Source organism: Leptosomus discolor, chromosome 8 (assembly GCF_034619465.1).
Source record: "Leptosomus discolor isolate bLepDis1 chromosome 8, bLepDis1.hap2, whole genome shotgun sequence".
Classification (NCBI taxonomy): domain Eukaryota; kingdom Metazoa; phylum Chordata; class Aves; order Leptosomiformes; family Leptosomidae; genus Leptosomus; species Leptosomus discolor.
The window spans coordinates 40,075,298-40,098,403 of NC_141398.1; the positions used below are offsets into that span (position 1 = coordinate 40,075,298).

The 23,106-nt window shown below is 40.8% G+C and overlaps 1 protein-coding gene and 1 non-coding gene across 10 annotated transcripts in view; both read right to left on the reverse strand.

Annotated features, from left to right (window-relative positions):
* The window catches only part of CNOT1 (CCR4-NOT transcription complex subunit 1), a 59,974-nt gene that overhangs the window by 23,655 nt on the left and 13,213 nt on the right, over nt 1–23,106 (reverse strand). For 4 of the 9 annotated variants that reach the window (XM_086469209.1, XM_086469205.1, XM_086469208.1 and 1 more), the window contains exons 8-23: nt 22,081–22,249; nt 19,926–20,052; nt 19,523–19,633; nt 18,237–18,407; nt 17,558–17,685; nt 16,284–16,524; nt 14,601–14,720; nt 13,342–13,464; nt 12,959–13,110; nt 8,199–8,349; nt 6,645–6,846; nt 6,084–6,230; nt 4,868–4,992; nt 3,730–4,016; nt 2,323–2,401; nt 1,002–1,232 (exon numbers count right to left, since the gene is read on the reverse strand). In XM_086469209.1, coding sequence (XP_086325335.1) covers nt 1,002–1,232; nt 2,323–2,401; nt 3,730–4,016; nt 4,868–4,992; nt 6,084–6,230; nt 6,645–6,846; nt 8,199–8,349; nt 12,959–13,110; nt 13,342–13,464; nt 14,601–14,720; nt 16,284–16,524; nt 17,558–17,685; nt 18,237–18,407; nt 19,523–19,633; nt 19,926–20,052; nt 22,081–22,249 — 2,564 coding nt within the window. Of the gene's footprint in view, nt 1–1,001; nt 1,233–2,322; nt 2,402–3,729; nt 4,017–4,867; nt 4,993–6,083; nt 6,231–6,644; nt 6,847–8,198; nt 8,350–12,958; nt 13,111–13,341; nt 13,465–14,600; nt 14,721–16,283; nt 16,525–17,557; nt 17,686–18,236; nt 18,408–19,522; nt 19,634–19,925; nt 20,053–22,080; nt 22,250–23,106 lie in introns of those variants that run through there. The other 5 variants (XM_086469210.1, XM_086469206.1, XM_086469211.1 and 2 more) reach the window with 3 other exon arrangements.
* On the reverse strand, nt 7,753–7,902 carry LOC147414990 (small nucleolar RNA SNORA50). Its single transcript, XR_015183752.1, has one exon. It is a non-coding gene; the product is annotated as a small nucleolar RNA SNORA50 (small nucleolar RNA).

The window sequence follows — 23,106 nt, forward strand, 5'->3', positions numbered from 1 at the left end:
GCACACGCTGGTAGCCTGGAGAAAATCCTAGTACAGTAGTACAGCAGTGAGTCTCTAGGAGCACTTCAGTGCTGATTCAGGAAGAAGAGATCCCAAAGGTTCATCGCTGAGAAAGTATGCCAACCGTAACCCAACAGAACATGACCCATGTCCCTACAGCTGCAGGTGTGAACTCAGGGGCTTTAGCTCCTGGCACACTGACAATTAAGGGGAAAGGAGACACAGTTTTAAATATCAATCATGACTTGAGTTAAAAATTGGGAAATACAGACACCTCAGAATAACAACTATTTATGTGATGTAATCACATGTGAAACGTTAACAGCTGCACTGTGAACCGCCCCCCGCAATTTGTTCACAACACTTTCAGCTACCTTTGGCTTTTGTCTCCTTTAATTTGAGGAGCTTCTTTTAAAGAACTATACAAAGACAGTACCAGGAAACAAGGCAGGCTTGACTTGACAGTTATACAGTAACAACTCTATGCATCCTCAGCATACACGTGGGACCAAGCGTGCCCCAACACTTTCTGTGGAACAGCCAATACTACCCATCTGCCAACACTGCAATAACTCTGACCAGCAGTTCAGAGATTTGTTTACATAAGTGACTAAATACTTGAAAAACCTTATACAGTTAGAACTGCTGGGTCAAGTGTGATTTAGTGTGCAGGACGTATTCTCAAGCACCAAGCAGAATAGCAGCTACCCACTATGCCAAGAGTCATATTGCAACTCATTAATGGGAACAATGGTTCTGTAATTGTCTTGATATTTAAAGCCTCAACAAACACATTTCTACTTGACACCATAGTAATTCTATAGTTTCATGATCAAAAACTTCTCTACAAAAATGCTGGTCATTAGACAAGGTTATAGGCTTTAGACAAAATACAGACAACAGTTTGAAAACTTGTATAGAAATTACATCAGATTTTGTCTCCATGTACTCAACACAGATCAGCTTCCCCAGTAAGGGCACTGGAGTGACAGAATGCTTACCGGCACATCTTTCTTGAAGCTGACTCCAGTTGGTCGTGTGATTGTAATGGTTTTTGCAACAGTGGTGGTGGTTGAGGTGGTTACTATAGTGCTGACTTGGCCAGCAAGAGGAGCTTTTGCTGGAACTTGGGCCTGGGCCTGAGCCTGGGCAAGTGCAATACTTCCAGGGGTGGTGATTGAACCCTGCATCTTCACAGGAGGATCTCTGGATTGCTGTCCATATTCTATGTACTAAAATAGGGTAAACAAGCACATACAAAATTCACATTCAAGTTTTAGCATGAGCAGTAGAATGGTTTGCCATCGATCTTTAAAATACCTGACGCTAATGCCATTGAGGGAATCTGCAAGATCCAACTGAACGGCCTTATGAAAGCATGTCTTGTCACGATTTACTTTCTTCCTGGAGAAGAGCCTCAAGCTCTACCTCTGACCTCAACAGGTTGATACCAAGTGTCAAGGGACTCTACATCCTTAAAATTTTACACAGCAGTACCCAGAACCCCCCATTCCTGCAGGCCTAGGATAGCAGAGCAAAGGAGGGGAAAGAGCATAAGAGCAAATGTGCAAATATCAAGAAACTCGCTACAAAGGAGGTAAGAAGTCTCCCCCAAGGACTTCAGCAATTTGTAACATCAGACAATGCATTGTCATTTAAGGGATACGGTGGGCTGAAACCTGTTACTGAAACACATTGCTACTGGACTTTGCACCTTTGGGTAGACAGCCTCTCTGCCTTAGTATTAGAGCTGATCATTCTTCCTTATTTAGATTATGCTCAAGCTCTGTCATAGATCAGCTTTTCTGTATTTCTACCAATGAAAGCACCTTCGAGGCAGACACCATGAGCAACACTGCTTTTACTCCTTGGACTACAGGATATTTCCATTACTCTGATCAGACCTTCAGGAATGAAATTTTTCTCACCTTCACCTGAATGACTTTAGCAGGTTTGAGTATGAACCTCTATAAACCCAGCTGAATGCCCTTTATTTGAGAAGAAAACTCCAAATCCTTAAGGGTCTGGAATGTGAATCCACAGAAGGCCTTTAAAAGCTTTGGGCATGGCCCATGTGCACTGGTTGATCATGCAGTTATACTCAGACAGTTATTTCAATATAAGCAACCCAAACAGATTTATGGAAATAGAAGAGGTACCAGATTAACCACCATCACCTGTCCACCCCATCCCATTTGCTTCCATAGATGTACATTGTCTAAAATTGTGAGAGCTTGGACTGTTTTTCCAAAGGAAGACAGGAATTTGTTCAAAAGAATTTAAAATCATAGAAAGCTAGTGTGCTAATACAAACACACTCACCTCCTGTAAATGATGCGGGAACTGTATAAAGTGACTAATAGAAGCCAAGTGCTGACAATACTGGGGATAGTCCTTCAATCTGTCAGACAAAATATGCATTAGTCAAACATAAGGCAGATGAAAAACAGTATTACAGAGAAATATAAATATAACACTAGTATGTCATTCTCACACTGCATCACAGAATTACTTCTGGACTGCTTACAGCAGCTGTGCTATAAACAAAGAACTTTGTAGAATGTACTTTTTGTTGCAAAACTCATTTGAAATTAATCCATTTAACAGCAAAACACAAGGTTTATTCACAGCAACTCGCCTTATCCTACATCTGGATACTTCTGACTGAGCACACAATCGCATTTATATTCAGTGTTTGCAGTAAGATTATTGGGTAAGTAATTTGTAGTCTGGCTCAGTGCATTTTAAAGAGCAAACCAGTGTCCCTAACAGCCAAGACAGAAGCTTCACCTATGCACACCAATTATCATAGTTCTGCTTATGAATGCTAGACACTACTATCACTCATTGAGAGTAAAATCTTCAGGTGCGGCTTAAAATGGTTCTTAAGAGAAGCAAGATGGTGGCTAAGTCTCAAGTATGTCAGCGTTAAGTGTATTTATTCATTCTGTCCAGAGAACTCCACAACACAACATCTAACCATGAAAGCTCCAAGAAACAGCTTTTATTACAGATGAAATACTGCAAGGCAGGTGAATTATAAAAGGAGCAGAAGGACAGACGATAACATGCTCCTCACTTATGGGTCCACACCTCAAGACCAAGCATTTCTAGTCACTACAATAATATCAGGAAGCTTTCTAATAGTTTTCAAGTTCAAGTATCTTCTTCCAGAATGGAGATCTTCTCCAGGGGTGTCCAATCCTGCCTACTACAGCAGCCTGCCTTGAGTTCCCTCTACCTGCAAATCCACTAAAAGCTTTGAGAAAGCTTTCTTTTTTTTTGACATACTTTTGCTCTACTTGAGATTTCTGTGTAAAACCAAAGTCCTAGAGCTTAGTTCCTAGGCAGTCTTTCAGTAATGAAGAGTGCAAATAGCAGTCCACTAGAATGCACCTGTAAAGAGTAATTACACTCACCCCATTTCTAACAAGCTGGCAACTTCATTGAACTCAACACTTCAGTTACTTTTATAAAAGTCCGCTAAGTAGTTTCAGTATCTCAGTTTATCCCACATTTATACACTGCATTGGACATTCTGATTTTAAAAAGTCACCTAGCACATTAGGACGTTTTGTTTCCCCTAAGCATATCTTTAAAGTAATCCTGAAGTTGAGATGTGTAAATTTCTAACACATATAAGCAATCCTGTACTGCATAATCAGAGCAGGTTCAAGGCTGACAAGACATTACATGTACTGTTATGAGTATTACCAAAACCACACTCACCTATTTTTAAATCTATCTAGTGCAGCAATACCAAAATAGTACATTTTGGACGCAAAAGGCTTTCGTAAGGCTTCAAGAACATAGCGCAGGGCCAGGCCCAATGCCATGTAAGTAACCAGTCCTTTCTCTATTATCCCACCAAAGAGGCAGGCTGTTATGTGCAGCTCTTTATCTGGGTACTGGGGAAAGAAACGGTATTCCTCAAACAAGTTCCTCAGCATACAGTTAAACACTTCTCGTTCCCGTTTAATGTTGGAGTCCTTAAACCTCTGCAGCATTTCCAAGACCTGTGAAGAAATTGGAAATTGTTACCAATAGATTTGCTTTATTTCAGCCCTTTTGCATCTTCAGGTTTCAAGAGTGTTTGTACCCGCTAAGGTAAACTGCAGTACCACAAGCTAGACTGCAAACCAACTCCTTCACGAAAACCTCATTTTAGCCAGTAGACACTACATCACTACAAGCTTCCTCTTCAGACTTCAGTTTTCTCCACTTTCCTTTAAGTATCTGTCTTCACATAAAACTTTTTGTGACTGCCTGCTCCACTGCTTCAAAACTAGAAAAATGAAAATTAATGTTCAGTGTCTTCCATAATGGATAACCACACAAATGTATTCAAGTCAATTTGAAGTACTTCAAAGAGCAAGTACATCAGACTGATAGTTACTCTCATAGAGACTAACCAACATAATTATATCAAAGCTTAGAAGGTAGAACTTAGAACATAGTTAGATATTTGGATGTCATCATTTTCAGATACCTTAAAACCAAGTATGTTCAAGGTAAGCATAATTTATACCGACTGTTTAAAGGCACACTTAGCACTTATTTTGAACACACAAGCCTCCACCCCACATTAAGCTCCTCCCACTTAGCAACATTTTAGGAGTGTTAATTAGACACCTAAGTCTTCAGTCCACAGAAGCCAAAGCTGAACATAGCGATCAACTGCAAGTTTACTGTGAAAGCACGCTGTCTTCAAAATAACAATTTCGATCAAGCAAAAAAGCAATGCTGCAAGCATCTACCACTAACCCTTCATTATTTTCCACTAACACTAATACCCAAAAGAATCATTACTATTAACTTGCAGCAAGTCTCTGGGCAGATGACGCAACTGCTACAGCAGGGAACTCACCTCATCTACAGACATGGTCGGGTGTGGTGGATGGTTGTAAATACGTTGGAAGTAGCTGTTTGCCTCATCATCTATTTCTTTACTAAAGTGCTGATTAGCCTCTGGCCACACCTGAGATAAGTCAGCTGTTAAAAAAGGGAACAGGTATCATGCTCAGAACAGCTTCAGGCAGTCAGGATTTCATCTCTTCCACCAATCTATACAGAACTTGCCAGTTCTCCTGAGAAGGAAGATATTTAACATTTCCAGTAGAAAGGAATTGTTATTTAAAAATCTATTTTCAACAGATAACATTTATGCAAAGGAACTGAATCCTAAGACAGAATTAACCTCATACTGTTGTATTCCTAGAACCCAAGCTAACCTCAACTAATGCCTAAACTAAATGAATGCAAACCAGACTAGAACAAAGCATGCTACACAACACTGACATGCAGACAAACTTTCACACAAACTTTCAGGCCAGGCAAGCAATTTATAGTAAAAGTTGAAGCCCAAAAACGTAAACTAGTGGTTACTACAGCTCCTCCACTGTGCAGCTATAGAGATTGGTAGCTTAGCTTTTATGTAGGAGCTATCAAAGGAGACACACATAGCAACAGGAACAGGGAAGGTTTAGCATATGGCTATGCTTCCTAAATGCAATGTGGGATTGCTTAAACACTTCACTCTGAGCATACTTCAGAGGCATAAATGAGTTAAGGGTAATGGTTTGGTGTCAGGAACCAAATTATTCCTTCCAAAAACCACTTTCTCACCAACTTTTGTTAGTCTTATTTGTATCCAATGTTGCAGTCTCACTGCTTCACCATCAAGTTCTCTGCTGCAACAGGACCTTACCCACCTTTGTTTAACCTTGTTACAAACAAAACACCCACCCTCTTACCAGATGCATACAATTCTCTGTAAAGAGCAGGACAACGCTCTTGTTCAAAACACAGTATGACAAAAAAGGACAGACACCCTTCTGTGCAAATCCATAACACAGCATATTTTATGCTAACAGCTTTTAAATACACCCCCCACCCCCCACCCCAGCCACTTGGCAAGCTTTTAGTACAGCAGTCTAGAAGCACCTTTTTCAGACTAATGGCATAATACAAGAGCCACATTTCTAACATTTACCACCTACAGATCCAAGCCTCCCCTGAAAGAAATGCAGATTAACTGCAGACCACAGTCACACTTCACAGCCACAGACAACACTACCACTTACAAGGTTTCATCTTACTCTGCTGGAATGTAGGCTGGTTCAGTCCAGATGTGCTCAGCTTCCTTTGCACGAATGGGTCATTGTTCACCGCAGGAAGGCCCAGAGCTCCAGTTCCTATGCCAGTCAGGCTACCCGTAGTAAGACCACCTACTGAAAAGCAAACCTGTAGTAAGACCACCTACTGAAAAGCAAACAACTGGTTATCTCAGTTGCACCCTTCACAGCGTGCAATGACCACTGCAGCCCTTATTTCCAAGAACTGAGCTTTACAGCTTCATAAAGCTGCTTTGTATTAGACAGTTCTCAAGCACTTCTTCGTCTGTCCCAATCTAAAATAATACTGCTAAAGTATGTCAGAACATTCACCCTCTTGACTCTCAAACTTTTTACCTATTGCAGTTGCAATGTTCTGAAGTGCCATTTCAGCAGTGTCCGAGGAGCAAGAACTGTACAATCCCCTCCCACATGACACGCAGCTTTGTCCAGTGCTTCCAACCACAGCAGTAACAGTGCCTTAGCTCCCATATGTCAAAAATACAAACCCCTCCACCCTGATAGCAGTACCTGGAAGCTGTGAAGAGAGTCCTCCGATGCCACTGAAACCTGTTGTCTGGTTTTGGGTAGAAAGAGGGGGGAATGCTTTTGCTGGTGACTGAGGAGTACTGAATGCAGAACCCAAATTTGGAGGGAAGCCTTGCATGCTCTGGGTATGAGGTGCAGCTGAGCCACCTAAACTAAGAGATGCCATTCCTGCAAGCGAGTCGATCTGAATGAAGAAAGGAAGATTATACACAGACATCCATAACCTGCAATCAAGATGATTTTTGGCAGGTTTGGTTTAGAGACAGCTACATATCAAAACATTCCTGAGAAGAGCTTTTCTGTACAGTTACTTTAAACCCTGAAGTCATCCAGATCACCTCAAAAGATTAGCTTGTCTACAGAACACGATTCCACTTTCTTCTACAATCCCATAAAATCCTGTTCTAGCAGAGGTTTTTCAGAAAGGCTGGTTGTTCCATAGTCTCTAGTTAAGTGTAACACAACAGTAAATGCTTATAAGCAGCAGCACAGAGATTTTTACACTAGAGTAGTTTTATGGTTTGCAGTCTGCAAGCTCAGACCCCACCCCAAGACTTACAAAGTCTATTCCGTATCAATGTTACAGAATATTTTTGACTGTCTGAAGGATCCCATTACACCCCCTTTTCACAGCTAAATACCTGAATGCAGTCTTTGATAAAAGCAGTAAGACCTGGGTGATGAGCAGGAGGGAAGGCACAATACCAGCTGACAAAGCAATAAGTTAAGAGCTCCTGGCTAGAAACAGCAGAAAACTGTTATCTACCCCAAGGACAGCATGACTACAGACTAACATCTGCTGCTCTGTTTGTTCACATCAGTTATTTGCAGGAGGTTGCCAAGATATTTGGTACATCTAATGAGCAATTTCAATAAAGCCAACAATTTACAAGGAAACTGCTCTATGTATTTAATTTACGTAATCTACTGATGCTTCAGACATTCTTAAATGCTGAATTGCCACTATTTCATGTGAAAAACTTGTCACTGCTTTAAAATCTGTCATTGAATATAACTGCTAGAAGCAAAATCTGTCTGTAACGTGTTGCTCCCAGAGCAGGAAGGGATGATGACTGGTAGGGAGCAACTTAAGTGCACCTTGTTTTTAAAAAAGCAGTTTAGTTGAGAGCTAAAGAGCCCCAGTTATAACAAATCCTCACACTCTAGCACTGTTACTTAGCCCAGGAAGCTACAAGACATCAGTCTTCAAGGCAATTCTTCAAGTTCAAAGGCAGTGCTTAATTCTCAAAAGTCTTAGTAAACATTAGCATTTTAAAAGAAACCCTCAGTTATTTTAAGTAAGCCAAATCTCTATCCCTCTTATACATCAGTTACTTCTTACATACATTTGTGAAGTGAAAGCCAGTTTTGAGCTACAACCCTCAGGCATTATTCTGTAGTTACAAGCAAGTCACCTATACATACAAGCACAAAACTAAGAGCCAGATGATGTTTTACTTAGTCCTGCTGAAAGAGCTCAAATAGTGCAGCAGAACTAATACTAAATTTTAAGAACGTGGCACGTTATTTGTCTACCTGTACAGGAGAGATGGCATCCAAGCTGCTAGCACTGGGCGGGCGTCCCTTCGGCATGACTCCAGGTGGTGGCTGTCTAGCCTTGTTCATGACATTACTGCAGTTAGCTACCATGGTGAGGATTGTCTCCGATAGCTCCTGAGAAACACTCCTAGAACACAGGAGTAGCATAGTGAGCCACGTAACATTCATGAAACCAAGGCCCTCAACTTGCTTGGTTTTCTTACAGAAATTGGGGCCACATTTCACAAATAGTTGCAGAACAACCCCAGCGGAAACTACAATTTGTTATTTGCAAAACTGGCATTAGAGCATGCGCCAAGAGAAATCACTATATTTAAATAGAAAAAAATTTTAACCTGTAGTTCTAAAAATTGATCTTGAACATAATATTCCCTTGTTTTCAATAATTCAAATACTGCTTTACAGTTACCCTGGCAAGTAATGACTTACAGAAAGCTGCAATGTGTGCCTACACGGCTCCAACAGTCCCTGAAGAGCAGACTATCTACAACAGCCTTTGTTTGTCTGCTGTTGTCCACATCATGGCCTATACAGAGTTCAGCCTCATGCATCAAAATACACAATAATTGATGCTACGATCCCTTGTTCAAATCCGCTCCTCAAGGATTCTCCCGTCCCCAGAGTTCACTGTTCATGATTATACCCATTCTGAACCTTGTTACGCACAAAGTCTCTCCAAAGGAAGAGATACAACATGACTATGAGCTACATGCTCAAAGACAAAAAAGGGTAAGAGGTAAATACCAGCACCTGCTTCACTAAAATTCATCTGTCTATAAACTGAAAGACATGCTTCACACACTAACAGTAAACTGAAACAGACAGGAAACCCAGCTATTCAAGGAAGTAACAACCAAAAGCCAACAGAAAACTCAAACTTAGGCATGAAGTCCTTGCACAACTGAGAGCTGTCAGTACCTCTTTCCAAAGCATTCCACATCTGACTGCCAGGTTTCCAAACTGGAAGGAAAGCCAGCTCTGCTGCTGACATACCTAATCACAAACACACTAACACAACACTAAAACAACACTAACATTCTCCTGGAAAATACAGCCAATTATTTACAGCTTTCCTGAACTTTAGTTCTACCTTTTTGGTGAGGACAGCTAAAGCAGCAGATGCATTCCTGTAATGGTGCAAGTATACCAACACAGCTTTGTTGCTTTGTTAACCTTGTCTAGAGATTGCTCATTTTAATTCAATTTTGACTAGCTTTTACTGCACAGCTGTTGGGATGAGGGGAAAAAGAAAGGAGGAACCATCTTCAAGATCAGGGCAGAAAACAGAAGTGCAGAACAGCCTTCAGCTTTGGCTAGTATCCCATTGCAGGCTACACACAATTAAGGACTTCCAGTTGTTCTCCAAAGCCAGTGATCCACCATGAGGTGTAGGTAAAAGCTCACCCAAGACAGAGAGGGGAACCCAGGAGATATCATGGGTGAGCAGGTTTCCATACAGGGCAACAAACATTTTATCAACTGTTTCACAACCTGATTCCTATACATTCTTTAACATCCTCCCACCAGGGCCTAGCGTCAAACACTTTAAAAGCAACGGGCTTGGGCAGTGTCTATCAAAAAGCAATCAGAAACCTACCTTCAGAAAAAAAAAAGACGACCAAAGGGATTTCTGTTTTGAGGAAGTGCAACCAGACCTGAAGACAGAGCTCTGAGCATGGCACATGGTAGGCTCAGTGTCTACAGTATGTATCTGCCTACACCCCAATACCACAGTCTCAGAAATCTCAACATTTGAATGTGCGTATGACCAATTAACAGGCAGCACAGTTTTTTGAGACAGGAGGCATGCCAAGATCATACAGCACTGCAGCTAGCCAGGGTAGGGGACTGGGGACTGAAGAGCTGAGTTCACACGTGGTTACCACCCTTGATCTTTTGCCTTCCCCTTTTTTTGTAGCAGTTAAATTTGCAGTCTTTATACTTAAATACTATGGCACACTTTAGTAAAACAAATTCCAAACCGCTGTAGATAGATAATATTGCAGACCACAATGGAGACTAAAACAGGCTTACAATCCCAGAGTTTGATGCTTCTGGTGTCCAGTTAGGCCATCGTGCTTTGGAGCAAACCACTAAGATTACATCCTGCCATCTAGACAGACTGAAGGTTAACTTTATCATGTCAAAAGACACACTAATGTATCAAGATGCAAACACCACAATATTTTTTTTTTTTTACAAAGTACAAACCTGCAGGTTTTCACAAAAAAATAACCAACTGCATTTGAGGCAAATGATGAAGAAATAAGTACAAGGGCATGATTTGATAACCAGATCTTAAAGAAAATGGTCATATTTTCAAGTTCTACGTAAAAATATATTCAGGCATCTAACCTAATCAGTGCCATTCCCAGAAGAAAACTAGGGAAAAACCGCAGGGAGGAGAACTTTGAAACATAAGTAAGGAGGAAAGCAGGGACCACAGTCAGCCAGCTCTAGAGGAACAAAACTGTCAGCTTAAGGGAGACTCCAGTTTGCTGGAATAACAAGTTCACATCTCTTGCATTCTTTTCACCCATTTTTACAAAGCCAGGGCAGGCCTTTTCATTCCCCGAGGCACAGATAGCCAGAAGCCTCTTCCCTTCTCGAGGCAGGGATTGCGAAGGAATGACCATTCCCCATGCTGACACACTTGGACTGCACCGGACACGACTGCAAGGGAGAGGCACAGCTGCCCCTCTCAACTCACTGCAGCTCCTTGGGGGGAGGACTTCTCACAGGCAGTTTGTTACATCACATGCTTGGGCAGCCTGTGGTGCCTGCAACCACCCTGACTTCATTTTAAAACCACTTGGTAATAAAAGGAACACTTATTTCTTCTTGAAGCCTCACTGCTACATGATGCCACAACTGCAGCACTCACCAGTGATAAACAAGCTGCACCAAAAATAAAGAGTCTCAGAACACGCAAGGTCCTGGTGGCTAAGAAAAGCATCTCCCTGGACACAAAACAGGACAAGAAATAACTACAGCCTAATTAAAGAGCAGGCTCCTAAATCAAGAGATTCAGGAGATGGCAGAGTTCAGCTAGTGAAGTGCAACTGCCCTCCCAGATGTATTTAATATTTACAGACATATTTAATATTTACTGCAATTTTAATCTTCTAGTCTTTACAACGCCTGCTTCCATTCATGACTGAAACATAAGATAATCAAAGCAATTGCTTCATGAAAGGAATCCAACCATTTTCTTTTTAAAGATGAAAGAGAATAACTAATAGAAAATGACTGCAAGTAGGTCACATTCTTGCATAAAAGGGAATATAAGTAGCTATAAAAAGAAACCAAAAGCTGAGAGAATTGTGCCAATAGAGAACTAGTGGCTTTCGGAACTAATTGAATAAATAAAACTTGGTAACATATTAAGATTCAGAACACAGTGACATTAGATGCAAGTCAAGTCTGCAGTTAACTATTAAACCTCTGACACCTGGACACAGTAGCATTCAAAATAACAGCTGTAAGTCAATTTGTGAATTATAGTCTCAGAAGATGCACTTTCAGTTAAACATGTAACAGGCATTGTTCAGTCCAAGAGGTGTGCTACATCATTGTATTTCATGAACAATATTTCAACAGCATTTTGATCTTTAATTGCACAGGTCCCAGCAGAAATAAGGAGAATCCCTTCACCTAAAATTTTACAGGCACCTCAGATTCCTTTCCAGTTCAAATACCCATCCTCACTATTCTATGTTGATACTAATTTCCTAGTGTCTACATGAGAGCCATGAATCATCCCAGATACCTTTAACTATGTTCCTTGTAACTTTCAAGACAACACTGGCTAAGCCAAAGGACACAGGAGAAGCCTTACATCAGTTAACACACACTCAGACATGCCAGACTCTTTTGGTGTCAAAATTTAACACCAAAACTAGCACCATCTCTGGCTCACGTCACACTATGCTACACCTGGTTATCTTTGAAATACTGCTGCATGCCATCTTGATCTGACAGCATTAAGAAGTGACACTACAAATACTTCACAACATTCAGTCATTTCACTAAACATTAACACAGTATTTAGAAACTGATTTGCCCCACTTCAGTTTCCATGAGCCTTTCTGTGGTCTACCCCTCCCTCTAGCAGATAAAACAGCTCTCTGGGACCCACATTTTTTCCTTCCAGAGTTTAGCTAAACGATCTGACCTGTGAAAGATCTCAGGTATTTTCCATCCTTTGACTACTTTGAGACTGTCTCAAGTACAAACAACAGAAGTCACAGGTCTAGTTTCGGACTCAATTACACTACAATCACCACTTAGCACTTTTCTCCTAGACATAAGGATTGCATTAGCCCTTTCTGCTGGACTAGTAACCACACAGACATTTACTTAACACAATCACAGAATCCCTCATACAGTCACTGTTTCCAAGATGCTGTCTCATGCTGTAGTTACAGCCTGTATTCCTTTTTGTCCAAATTACAGCCCTGTATATAGTCATTAACGACTCGGGAACAGACTAATCAGCCATCCCCCAGTTACCAACATGACCTCACCTGTTTCATTATAAAGACAAGAGCACTCTGTCAAGCTCTTGCGACCTAGCCTACACTACGACAGAAGTTTCAGCGTGAAATTAAGCATGCTACTATCCCTGCAAGCTTATATACCCTCATTAAGCCCATGCTCCACGTGAAATTCCAAACCAGCTGCCAGCAAACAAGTCCCAAACAGATTACACATTCAGCATAAGCAGTCATCCTTACCCAGCACAAGCTTGCAGACATGCCAACATAGTCGCCAAGGTTTCTGGAGGAAGTTGAGCACTTTTGGGCTGATCTTTTTCTGGAGCAAGGCCACCCAGGATAGATGGACATCTTCTCTTTAAGAAAGTCATACAGGCCTGGATGAAGGGCTCCTGAGGAAAAAAATATTATCTTCATCTCCCAAACTGCATCCAAACAACTATTTCAAACTTGGCAATTGCACCGTGGAAAGAATCGCACTAAGTTATTATAGTTCAGTGAAAACATTGAACTATCAGACCATGGACACATTCCACAACTTTAAAGCTACTTATAAAACTGTTAAAGTGACTCAAGTGAGTCACTGATAAAGTGCAGAAATAAAAAGAAAAATTCTGCTTTACCCCATGCTCCCGAATTTTATCTGTGAGCCATTTGTCAAGTTTGAGGTATTCCCGTCGAGAGGCAAGTGCAGCAAGGTCAATAACAAAGGCAAATGGAGTACCATTTAGCAGCATTGACAAGGCCTAAAGAAAAAAAAAAATCAAAAGACTACTAGTGAAGACACAAGGATACCCTTTCTCCTTTCTTTTCTTTTTAATCCCTACATACTTTTTAGTAAAGAAGTCTTGCTATCACATGCTGCTATGCTTTCTTTATCAACAAGAAGATTGGTGCTATCAGCTTCACTTACAGCTTGCTCATGAGATAAATAAGCAAGAGCTCTCATTTGACATCTTTGAAGCAACCTTGTGCTGACAGTTTTAAATTTCTCTATATGAGCATCCACCAGCAAGCAGCCAAGAGCTACCAAGTTGATATTGCAACAAAATTAACCTGAAGAGCCTAGCATCTCCCTGCAAACAGACCTCAACCCTTTCAGAGCCATTTTGAATGTATCTGCTCAAGGCATCCACCTTTGAACACTAACTGCTACAACAAAACTCATTTCAAGCAGCAGTTGGTGCTTTTGCACTTAGAAGACATGAATTATTTCGCATCTAACTTTAGGAAGCAATAAAGGCCCCAAAGTCAGTCACAACTTCCAGTTTCTTTTGTGAATGTGTAAACAACTGAATAGCAGTACTAGTCTTAAGAAATCCTCGTTCCATTAATTTTAGCAGTGCCATCTTCACAAAAAGATCTGAAGGGCATTTTCTACATACCCATTTCAATGGTATTCTGAGGTTAAAACAGTCAAAGCTCTTCCTGGATTTACATTACATTCACACAGCAAGCAGTTCTATTACACTGCTTCCCAAGTCACTTGACAGCTAAGCCATGATAACCAACTCTACTGCAAACACCAAGTAAAATGTCTTAGGTTCCCAACTGGACAGGCTAGAAAGCCCCTGTAGTCAGACAGTCCCTGTAGTCAGATATCACAACTCAGATTAGAAGCGCTTCAAGTCACATGGACATAGGCTGTCAGTTTTGGGTTTGTTGGGTTTTTTTTGTTTGTTTGGTTTTTTTTGGGGTTTTTTTGTTTGGTTTTTTTTTTTAAGATGAGGCACAGCAGCAACAACTGAATTCAGACATGCTTAAGCAAGGTAATCCTCACTCAACTAGTCACATCTAAGTTAAGCTTAGCCTTTGTTAAAACATGAGCAAGCCTGCATAAGACACCAGACAGAAAATAATGGCAGCGTTTTGCAAAACTCACCTTCAAGTCTTGCGCCACATCAAGAATACGTGACAATTTTGCCTGGTCATACTGCTCCCCTCTCATGTACCATTCTGCCATTGCATGCATGATAAGCTGACGAATCGAAGGAGACTGACCCTGAGGAGAATTAAATTAGGATTGTACTGCATGCCTCTAGGAAAAGGATCAACTATGTGAACATTAAGTAGGATATTTTACCTCTAAAGCTTAACATAGCTTCAGAACTTAGCTTCTGTGTTGGACTGTGCAATAATAAACCATCCAGGAGCTACAACTCAAGGGTGTAGAATGACTACAAATAGTAAGTACATCCCCACCTCTTTCCTACCACTCTACAGGTCTAATTCCTCTCAACTGTAGAGAAATTGCTTTTGGAATATGCAAGTCATTTACAAAAATGTAATGCCAGACATGACATCCTGAGTTGAGAATTGCAATGTCACACTTTAACATGGAAAACACAGTATCTAGCTCTTTACTCACACAGGGGCAATTTTAAACTAGAACACAACTAAGACTTTGACGTCAGCAAGGGTTTTGCTTAAAGATTCCCTCATTTGGGGAAGTGAAACATCCTCAAGCTGTGGAATGGCACCACATCACACCAGTGCCATTGTTATACACTTTATTCTGAAGCCTACCCTGTGGAAAAACTGCATATTCTCCATTTCAAGCCCTTATGCAAAAAGCACACCACTTCTATGCTATCCCTCAAATCTTCAATTTAAAGACTTCTATCAGGAAAAATATAAAAGTTCAGCGCTCCAGCTAGCAAATAGCTGTAATTTTGCAGTGAACGTGGACCAATACCTCAGAGGTCAAGCGTCTTACTAGCTCTACTTGAACAGAGCAAGATGCTTCCTAATGCAGATTCCCTCCCACCCTTGAGGCTTCCTCTGCTTTAAGTTTCTTCTTATGGCTCCTATTTGCTGAAGTACCCATGGACACAATGACAGAGACCATACCTAAAGGCAAACTCCTAAACCCCTAGTTGTTTGCCCACTAAAAACATGGGATTTACATACATAGTTACCCTGTCTTTACATAGAAGCTCTCTTTGTCAAAGGTCAGCAGTTAGTCCTACATTTCCAGAAAACACTGCTAACGCTTAGGGTACAAGTAGTTTCTTTATACCTAGAACAGCCTCCATCTTTTAGCAAGGACAATGGAGATTATTTTGGATTAAAACTTCCTCACCTCTTATTGCTGCAAGTTTGCAGCCTTTAAATGTTTGAGGTTGAGAGTTTGCTGAGCAGGTTTGTTGCTGTTGTGAGGGTTTTGGTGTTCTTTTGTTCTGGGTGGGGTTTGTTTGTTGTTTTGAGTTTTTTTTTTTTTTAAATCAAGTTTTGGTCAACTTCAGTTAAAATGGAAAGGTTAGAAGTCAAACATAGCTTTGGTGTCTCTACTTTTCCAGGAATATTTTCCTCAGTGGACATAATTTCTTTGTTCTGAATGCATTTCCCCAAAGATAATCAAACCACAACAGCTTGCTTCAATACAGAGAGGAAGAGAGGAGACAGCTCATACTACTTTGGGTAAACCACTGATAATTTATCTTTGGGGTTTTAAATTACCCAGTTCATAAACCAATAGATGTATTGTTGTTTTAACTGTTCCACCAATTTAACAAGCTTTCAACTACATGACACACTACAGGCACACTCCAGTGAAAATACTTACCTGTCCATGCCATGCATAGTGCAAAATGATGGCAGAGTTGGGATGGTTGCCAAGGAAAATTGGCATGAGCGTGGAGATGAGTTCATGGCGCAAGGTATGCCAGGACGTGTTGATCTGCAATAAGGCCAATACTAACATATCTGGGCAATGCTTGATAGGAAAACTGAAGAGCTGCTTAACCTGCTCATACTGTCCCACTTCCGCCAAACGTAACAGAGATTCAATCAAATCCAGGCTCTTCCTAACAAAAGAAAATAACAAACAGACAACACCCCAAAAAAGTTACAAAGCAGTTAGCTTACAGGATCCTGGATTCAAGTATTTTGTAGCAAAAACTGTAAGACAATATAAAGCAACGCCCACTGCAAACAATCTGATATTACAGCTCTTATCACATACAACTAAGCCTACAAAACCATTCTTGACCTTGAAGAATAACTCAGTTTCTTGTTTTTAAACAAGCCAATTTAAGAGCTCAAGAGCTTCTGAGTCTGTTAGGGAAGAGGGAGAATTTAAAGCTGATGTTGAAAAAAATTCAGCTTGAGGTGAGTCACTTGGAAATTCAGCATGAAATATACTTCCATGACTGGAATACACTTTTTTTTTTTTAAACACTTCCAAGTCTGTTTCCCCACCTGTGAAACTTAGTGGTGATATTCTACTTCTTTTGTCTGCTTCACAGACAAGTCATCATTGCCACCTTCCCCAATCTACCTGTACTCCTCATCCTCCAATTTCCTGGTTTGGGCCATACAATGGAAATGGAAGCAAATATCTTCACTGAAATCAGCTACACAGCTATCCCAAAAGAATGGATGCAAAGGTCAGCTCAAAAAGTCACACTAGTCAACTTCATGCAGTAACTCAGCAATAGCTATAGAAATTTACTATTTAAATCCCAGGACTTCTTTCATACAAGTAGAACAAGTTTCTCTAACGTCATCTCAAGAAAGATTTAAATTCATACCTCCTCTATCATCTCCTCTCAGCTCACAGTATCTGCCAAAATACATCAGCAGAAATTGTCCAGACACCCAGAAGACTCCAAAGAAAGCAGGAACTGGCAATACATTTTCAGATATTACCGAGTACATAGGAAGTTCTGATATGAGAACTTTCACCTACCAAACACTGAATAAATACTAATGGCTGATCTATTGGGATGTACACACTGCTACGAACAAATCTGGTTGCACGAAAATAACCCCCCATTTGACCAGACAAGTGATCTTACTCTAACTCTAGGTATGAAAAGCAGTTGAGAACAGGTTTACCATGTAGCAATTTCTCGATTGTCATCCTCTGGTGGTGCTTTCAGGATGTCTGTGGCAACAGTATGACAAGGGTAGTCAGCAAAACAGAAGATGTCAGGGTTTATGAGGGAATGTTGAATGAAGGAGAGCTGGAATAAAAGACAGCAAAAGTAGTTTAGATACTTACCTTCAAGTTCCTTCCACTTTATCAACCACCACATCTCCAAGAACGATGTAAATCAACAAAGCAGTACAGATGAGCCAAGATTTGACTATCAACGTGTTTTACCCAAGACTGAACCTCACACTTCTCTTCCCAGGATTTCTGGAAGTGACAGATAGAGGTGTGCCGAGGGTACTCATCTGCACAACGCTGTAGCCTTTTAGTGCAACCAGGTAGAAACCTCAGAGCACAGCCATGCAGTAACAGCTCTACACTCAGCTGAATTACTCCTCAGCACTCCGCTAAAACCAAAGGTGGTGTCACACGTGTAGCAAGTGACCAACTCCTCCCAAACAATGCAGACATGGTTCAACTAACAGACTGTACTTCAGTAACATACCTAAGACGTGTGCCTTACAGGCCAAGTTCTCAAAATCCACATTCTTAAAATTCACATTACTAATCTGCATTTGCCATTCAAGAAATTCAGGAACTTCAAGTGCTGTACAGATAGAACAGAAACATTAGTAAACCTACCTGGCCCTCTGCATGCTTCCAAGGTCTATATATGGCATTAACTGGAAAAACTTCCATGCCCAGCCCTCTCTGAATGCCAAACACTACAATATGCAGGCCTTTGCTGTCACGAATCTGAAACCCCGGATGGTCCAATTCGTAGGTTACTACTTTGAAGTCCAGGCTAGGATTCTGCAACCAGAAAAAAAACAGAGTAGTCAGCCTTGAATCTTCAGTACTTAAGAACCTCTCCATCAGTATTTTATGGAGCTTAACATCCACCCAACTCTTAGTCAAAAGAAGGTTTTTGTTTTAAAAAGAACAGGATTTAGATAGTTGTGAGAACTTGATGCAAGTTAGTGTTTGAAACTAGCCTGTGAGATTGCACTTCCCCTAGCACTACAGGCAGTAGATGTCTATCCTTCCAAACATTTCATTAACAAGTCTTCAAAAACCACCCAAACACACAGCTCCTTTCTTAGCAGGCTCAGTCCTTTTGTAGGCTTCCATATGCCCTCCAATAAAAGGCTGAAGGCTCTGACCTACTGGCAAGCAAAACTTGCTTTTCCTTTTAAAGAAAATACATAGCAAGTACTTGCAAAGCACCTGTTAGATTTTCAGTGATAGCGTGAAACCATAAGGATGAGGGAACTATGGCCATTGTTGAACACAGACCACTCCTTTCAGAGATAGGTGAGCACCAAAGACAAAGCTAGTTGTACGTTCCAAGGTTTAGAAAAACACAACAGTGATTCCTGCACAGATTAGAGGGAACATACAGAAAAAAATCCCCCAATATAAGGTAGGAAAAGAAACTCGTGTTTCACTGAGTTAATTACAAAAATTGCTGCTTATAACATGGCAGAAAATCTTTCCTATTTCTGAAGCATTTAGAGTTTTGGAACAGGTAGCTACAAAGACATTTCATTTTCATCGTTAATGCCTACAGCAAGAAGCTTTTCAAGACAAGGTGCATGATGCACAAAGCTTTCCACTGTCAGAAGCAAGTTCAACACAAAGACTCCCAGAGAACACGTTTGACTACGTGGGAGCAGTGTGGAATAAATCTCAAGTTGCACCCAAGTCAGCCATTCATGCAGCTTCTGTCTCCCACAACTCCTCAAAATATTCTTGTTCATGAGAGAAAAAACCCACCAACCATTTAAGCACCACTAGCAGCACAACTACGTTAATGAGATTCAAAGCCATTCAGGCTGCTAGGAGCTTAAAAAGCTTTATATTCACACTGAGATATGCCCTTCTTTCAAATATTCTGCAAAGACGATCAAGATGCTCATAAAACTTACCAGCTCTTTCAGAACATCAATTAAGACCTCCACATTCCAGGTATGGGCTTGTGCTCCATCACTTTTATCTTTCCCATCACTCCAAATCCCACTGCCAGGAGCTGAAATAGACTGCAAGTTCAATAGACTCAATCAAATACTAGTTAAAATAATGCAGTCTCAAAAGCCACTAGCTCCAGAACTCCCTGCACTATGAAGGTAAGCACAAGTTCAGAGCAGTAACGACATCAGTTGCACACTTCTGAGGATCTTTCATTCAAGTGTTTTATAGACATTTACAGCAGAACAGATAGAAGTGTAAGTGTGGAATAATAAAAGCAACTCTTAAATTACTAGAGGCTTGCATTTACTCATTTACTGCTGATTAAAATATATATAATCCCCATCCCAGCAGGCCACTCACTTGTAATGGAATACCATCCGTCAACCCCGAATGAGTTCGAGCCATCATCCCCAAAACCCTGGCAACCTGGGCAGCCGTGACTTCCCGCACACCGAACTGCATGATTATGTTGCGACATTCTTCAACACTAAGATGCAACAAAACAGAAATATCTTAATACAAAAGCAGGTTTCACTGGGACACAATATAAGACAGACCGACCAAAACAGGACCTGTGAGTACAACTGGGACAGCAGCCATTGTCGGGAGAAACAAACTGCAGGTAGTAAAATAGACCATTTACACCAGTTACATTAGTCAAATGATGCAACATAACAAAATTCCGGGACAAGCAAGAAGAGACATTCAGTAGAAAGTCTGCGCAATTACTTCCATGAAAAACTGTGCCATGTATTCAGTTCAAAGCTAGGTCTACTTAAGCAACAGTGAGAGATGCTTCACAGGCTGTGCTCTGTCACAGTAAGAGCACAGGGTATGTTTAGCACCATTGTCTGTTAAAAACACTTCCATGTATTGACCTGTGATACAAAGCTTCAAAGACTGAAGTTTTCTGCTAGCTAAAAGTGAAACAAAGGCTTTGAGAATGTACATCTCAAAATGATGATGTGCACAGTTCAAAAGGTAAGCTGTGGAAGTGTGCCTTTTAGCCTGATGCAAGCCATGGTGTCTCTGATCAGAGGCCACTAGCAAAAACCTTCAAGAAGCCACAAGTGCAAACAATGAGCAGATGCTTAAGTTCCAATTTGGGAACTGAAGCCCTTTTTTGCAGTTTGTTTCACTTTGTGAACACTTTATAATTAGCCCAGAAACAGTCACACAGCATCAGTATAGATATAAACAATGTTTTATTAACAGGCACACATTAACAGAGGAAATAATTTTCAGTATCTTCCAACACATTTGTATTGTGCTTCCTTACTTCACTGTTTAAACAGAAACTTATTTTAATATCTGAGATTTGGTCACCTCTCCAACAGTCTGTCTTTTCAAATAAGAATCATCTACTTCTTAGCTTATACTTTAACGAATCTTCCTTAAAAAACCCAAAACACTAGGCTCATACTGAGGGTTAATACTAAGACTCCCTTCAAAACTTGTAGGCTCCCATTATCGCTACCAGTATTAGAGCACTACCCTAAATTCTTAAAAACCACATTCAAAAATTGAGCTGGACTTGTGCAGATAGCAGGAAATAAAACTTTGAATATATTCAAGTTAACTTTTCAATAGACAGCTTCTGACTGAAGTCTAGCTTCTCCTTCCACTTTCCTAGTAATTATTCCGATTCATACATGCCTATAAACAAACAGCACACATAATGCAGCGTTTGCACTACGTGCTATAAAAAAAAAATCTTTAGTCCCACTGACACCACTCCCACAAGCCCACACAGCTCGATGGATGACAGCCTGTGTCACACAGCTCCAGCAACTCAGAGCTGCCCATCTAACACTTCAGACTAGAGGCAGAGAGCAAGAATACAGAACAGTACTGAAGATGAGGGTAATGTATATCTACAAATACATACACACAAAAGCAGGGTGAGTTTAAGACAGCTATTATTTTTACCAAAACAAGCCTAAGCAGGCAAAGACTGATAGCCATCAAGATACTCTAACAATCCACTATCATAATTAAAGATTCTACAGCTGCAAATGATCTCAATCATCCTGTGTACCAGTGATCAAAACCCAGTACAAACAGAAAGCTGGTCAACTCTCCTGAAGTAAGACTACTACCTTCAGTTCTTCTACAGTCTAGTTCATGGACAGTGAGCTAACAGGGGTCTGTCACAAGAGCAAAGCTCTTCACAAGATCTTAGTAGTATTTAGCCGGAATTTATGCCTAACTACTCACTTTGGGTTTACCTAAAAAAAAGATGATTGTCAAATTCATATAAAATCTTCACAAAGAATTTGAATACCTTTACCTAGCACTTCTAACCACGACAAAACCCTACGCAATGTCAACAGAAATGCTATACACATTAGAAGAAAGCAAAATATAAAACAGAAACCAAAACAAGTGATCTCATAATGCTTAGTAAGGTTCTAATTATTTTAGTACTTTAAGTGTTCTTCACCTTCCGCCTCGAGAAACAAGAAAGAAAACCACCACCACCCAAGATGCTTGAAAATTACATTGTCCTACAAACCTTGTACAAAAACCATAGCCAACTTCTTGCATGAAATCTGCCAGAGAACTCTCCATCATGGTTTTGGCTATCCCTCCAGAATCAGGCAGGATCCTGTCCATTAGAATGTCCCGTTTTTCAGGGTATAGAAGTGGTGCAAGCACCACAGGGCAACGTTCCTGGGGAAAATCTAAAGGCAAGAGTAACAAAAACTGTCAAAACCCCCAGAACACCAGTCATATGCAAGCAACTACTCAAAATAACTTGACTGCTGTGCTAGAGTTTCCCTTCTGCTACAAAAATCAAGAGGGCATTCTTGCGGCACCCCTCCATCCCACCTCCCAGTTCTCTACTGGCACTTGTCTATTCCTAGAGAACAAGAATGTGGAAGGGACTAGGTTCAGGCAGCTTCACGGCAGCTGCCCAAAAGGGCTAGCAGCTGTGCTGGCAGTAGGTTTAGAACCAGACTGTCACTAACAGCAGTCATCCAAAAAAAGCACAGAGCAGGAAACAATACAGCAGTACAGCAAAAGTCTCTCCTCCAGCTCAGGAAGTATCAGGAAACAAAGGATCTGCTATTGAGCCTAAGAATCTAAACCAGATCCTTGGGCATGGGAAGAGAGAAAAAACCTCCCTTCCTCCTTCCAGGAAAGCAAAGTTGAAGAAACACAGTAATGAGAGGACCAGATGCATGGATGGGAGTTCTGATCACAGTGGAAAGCAGCAAATGCACCTTATGGGCAGGTCTTCCTGAGACAGCATTATCTTTAATATGATGCATCATGTCTCCATACCCTTCGGGGCCATTTAGAAAAGAGTTCCCAATTTCCCAAAGCAAAGTGAGGGGAATTACAGAAGCTAATACACTGATCTTCCTTAAAGTAAGTATGAACTAAGTTACACTCAAGCAAACAGAACAAATATTTTGCTCTTGTATAAAGGGTGCCTTCCTCTAGATATGTGCAAAAATCAAGGAGAGGGCTGAGTTAAATTCAGTTAGCTTCGAGTCCAAACCCTCCTTATTCTGATGGGTTTACAGCAAACACT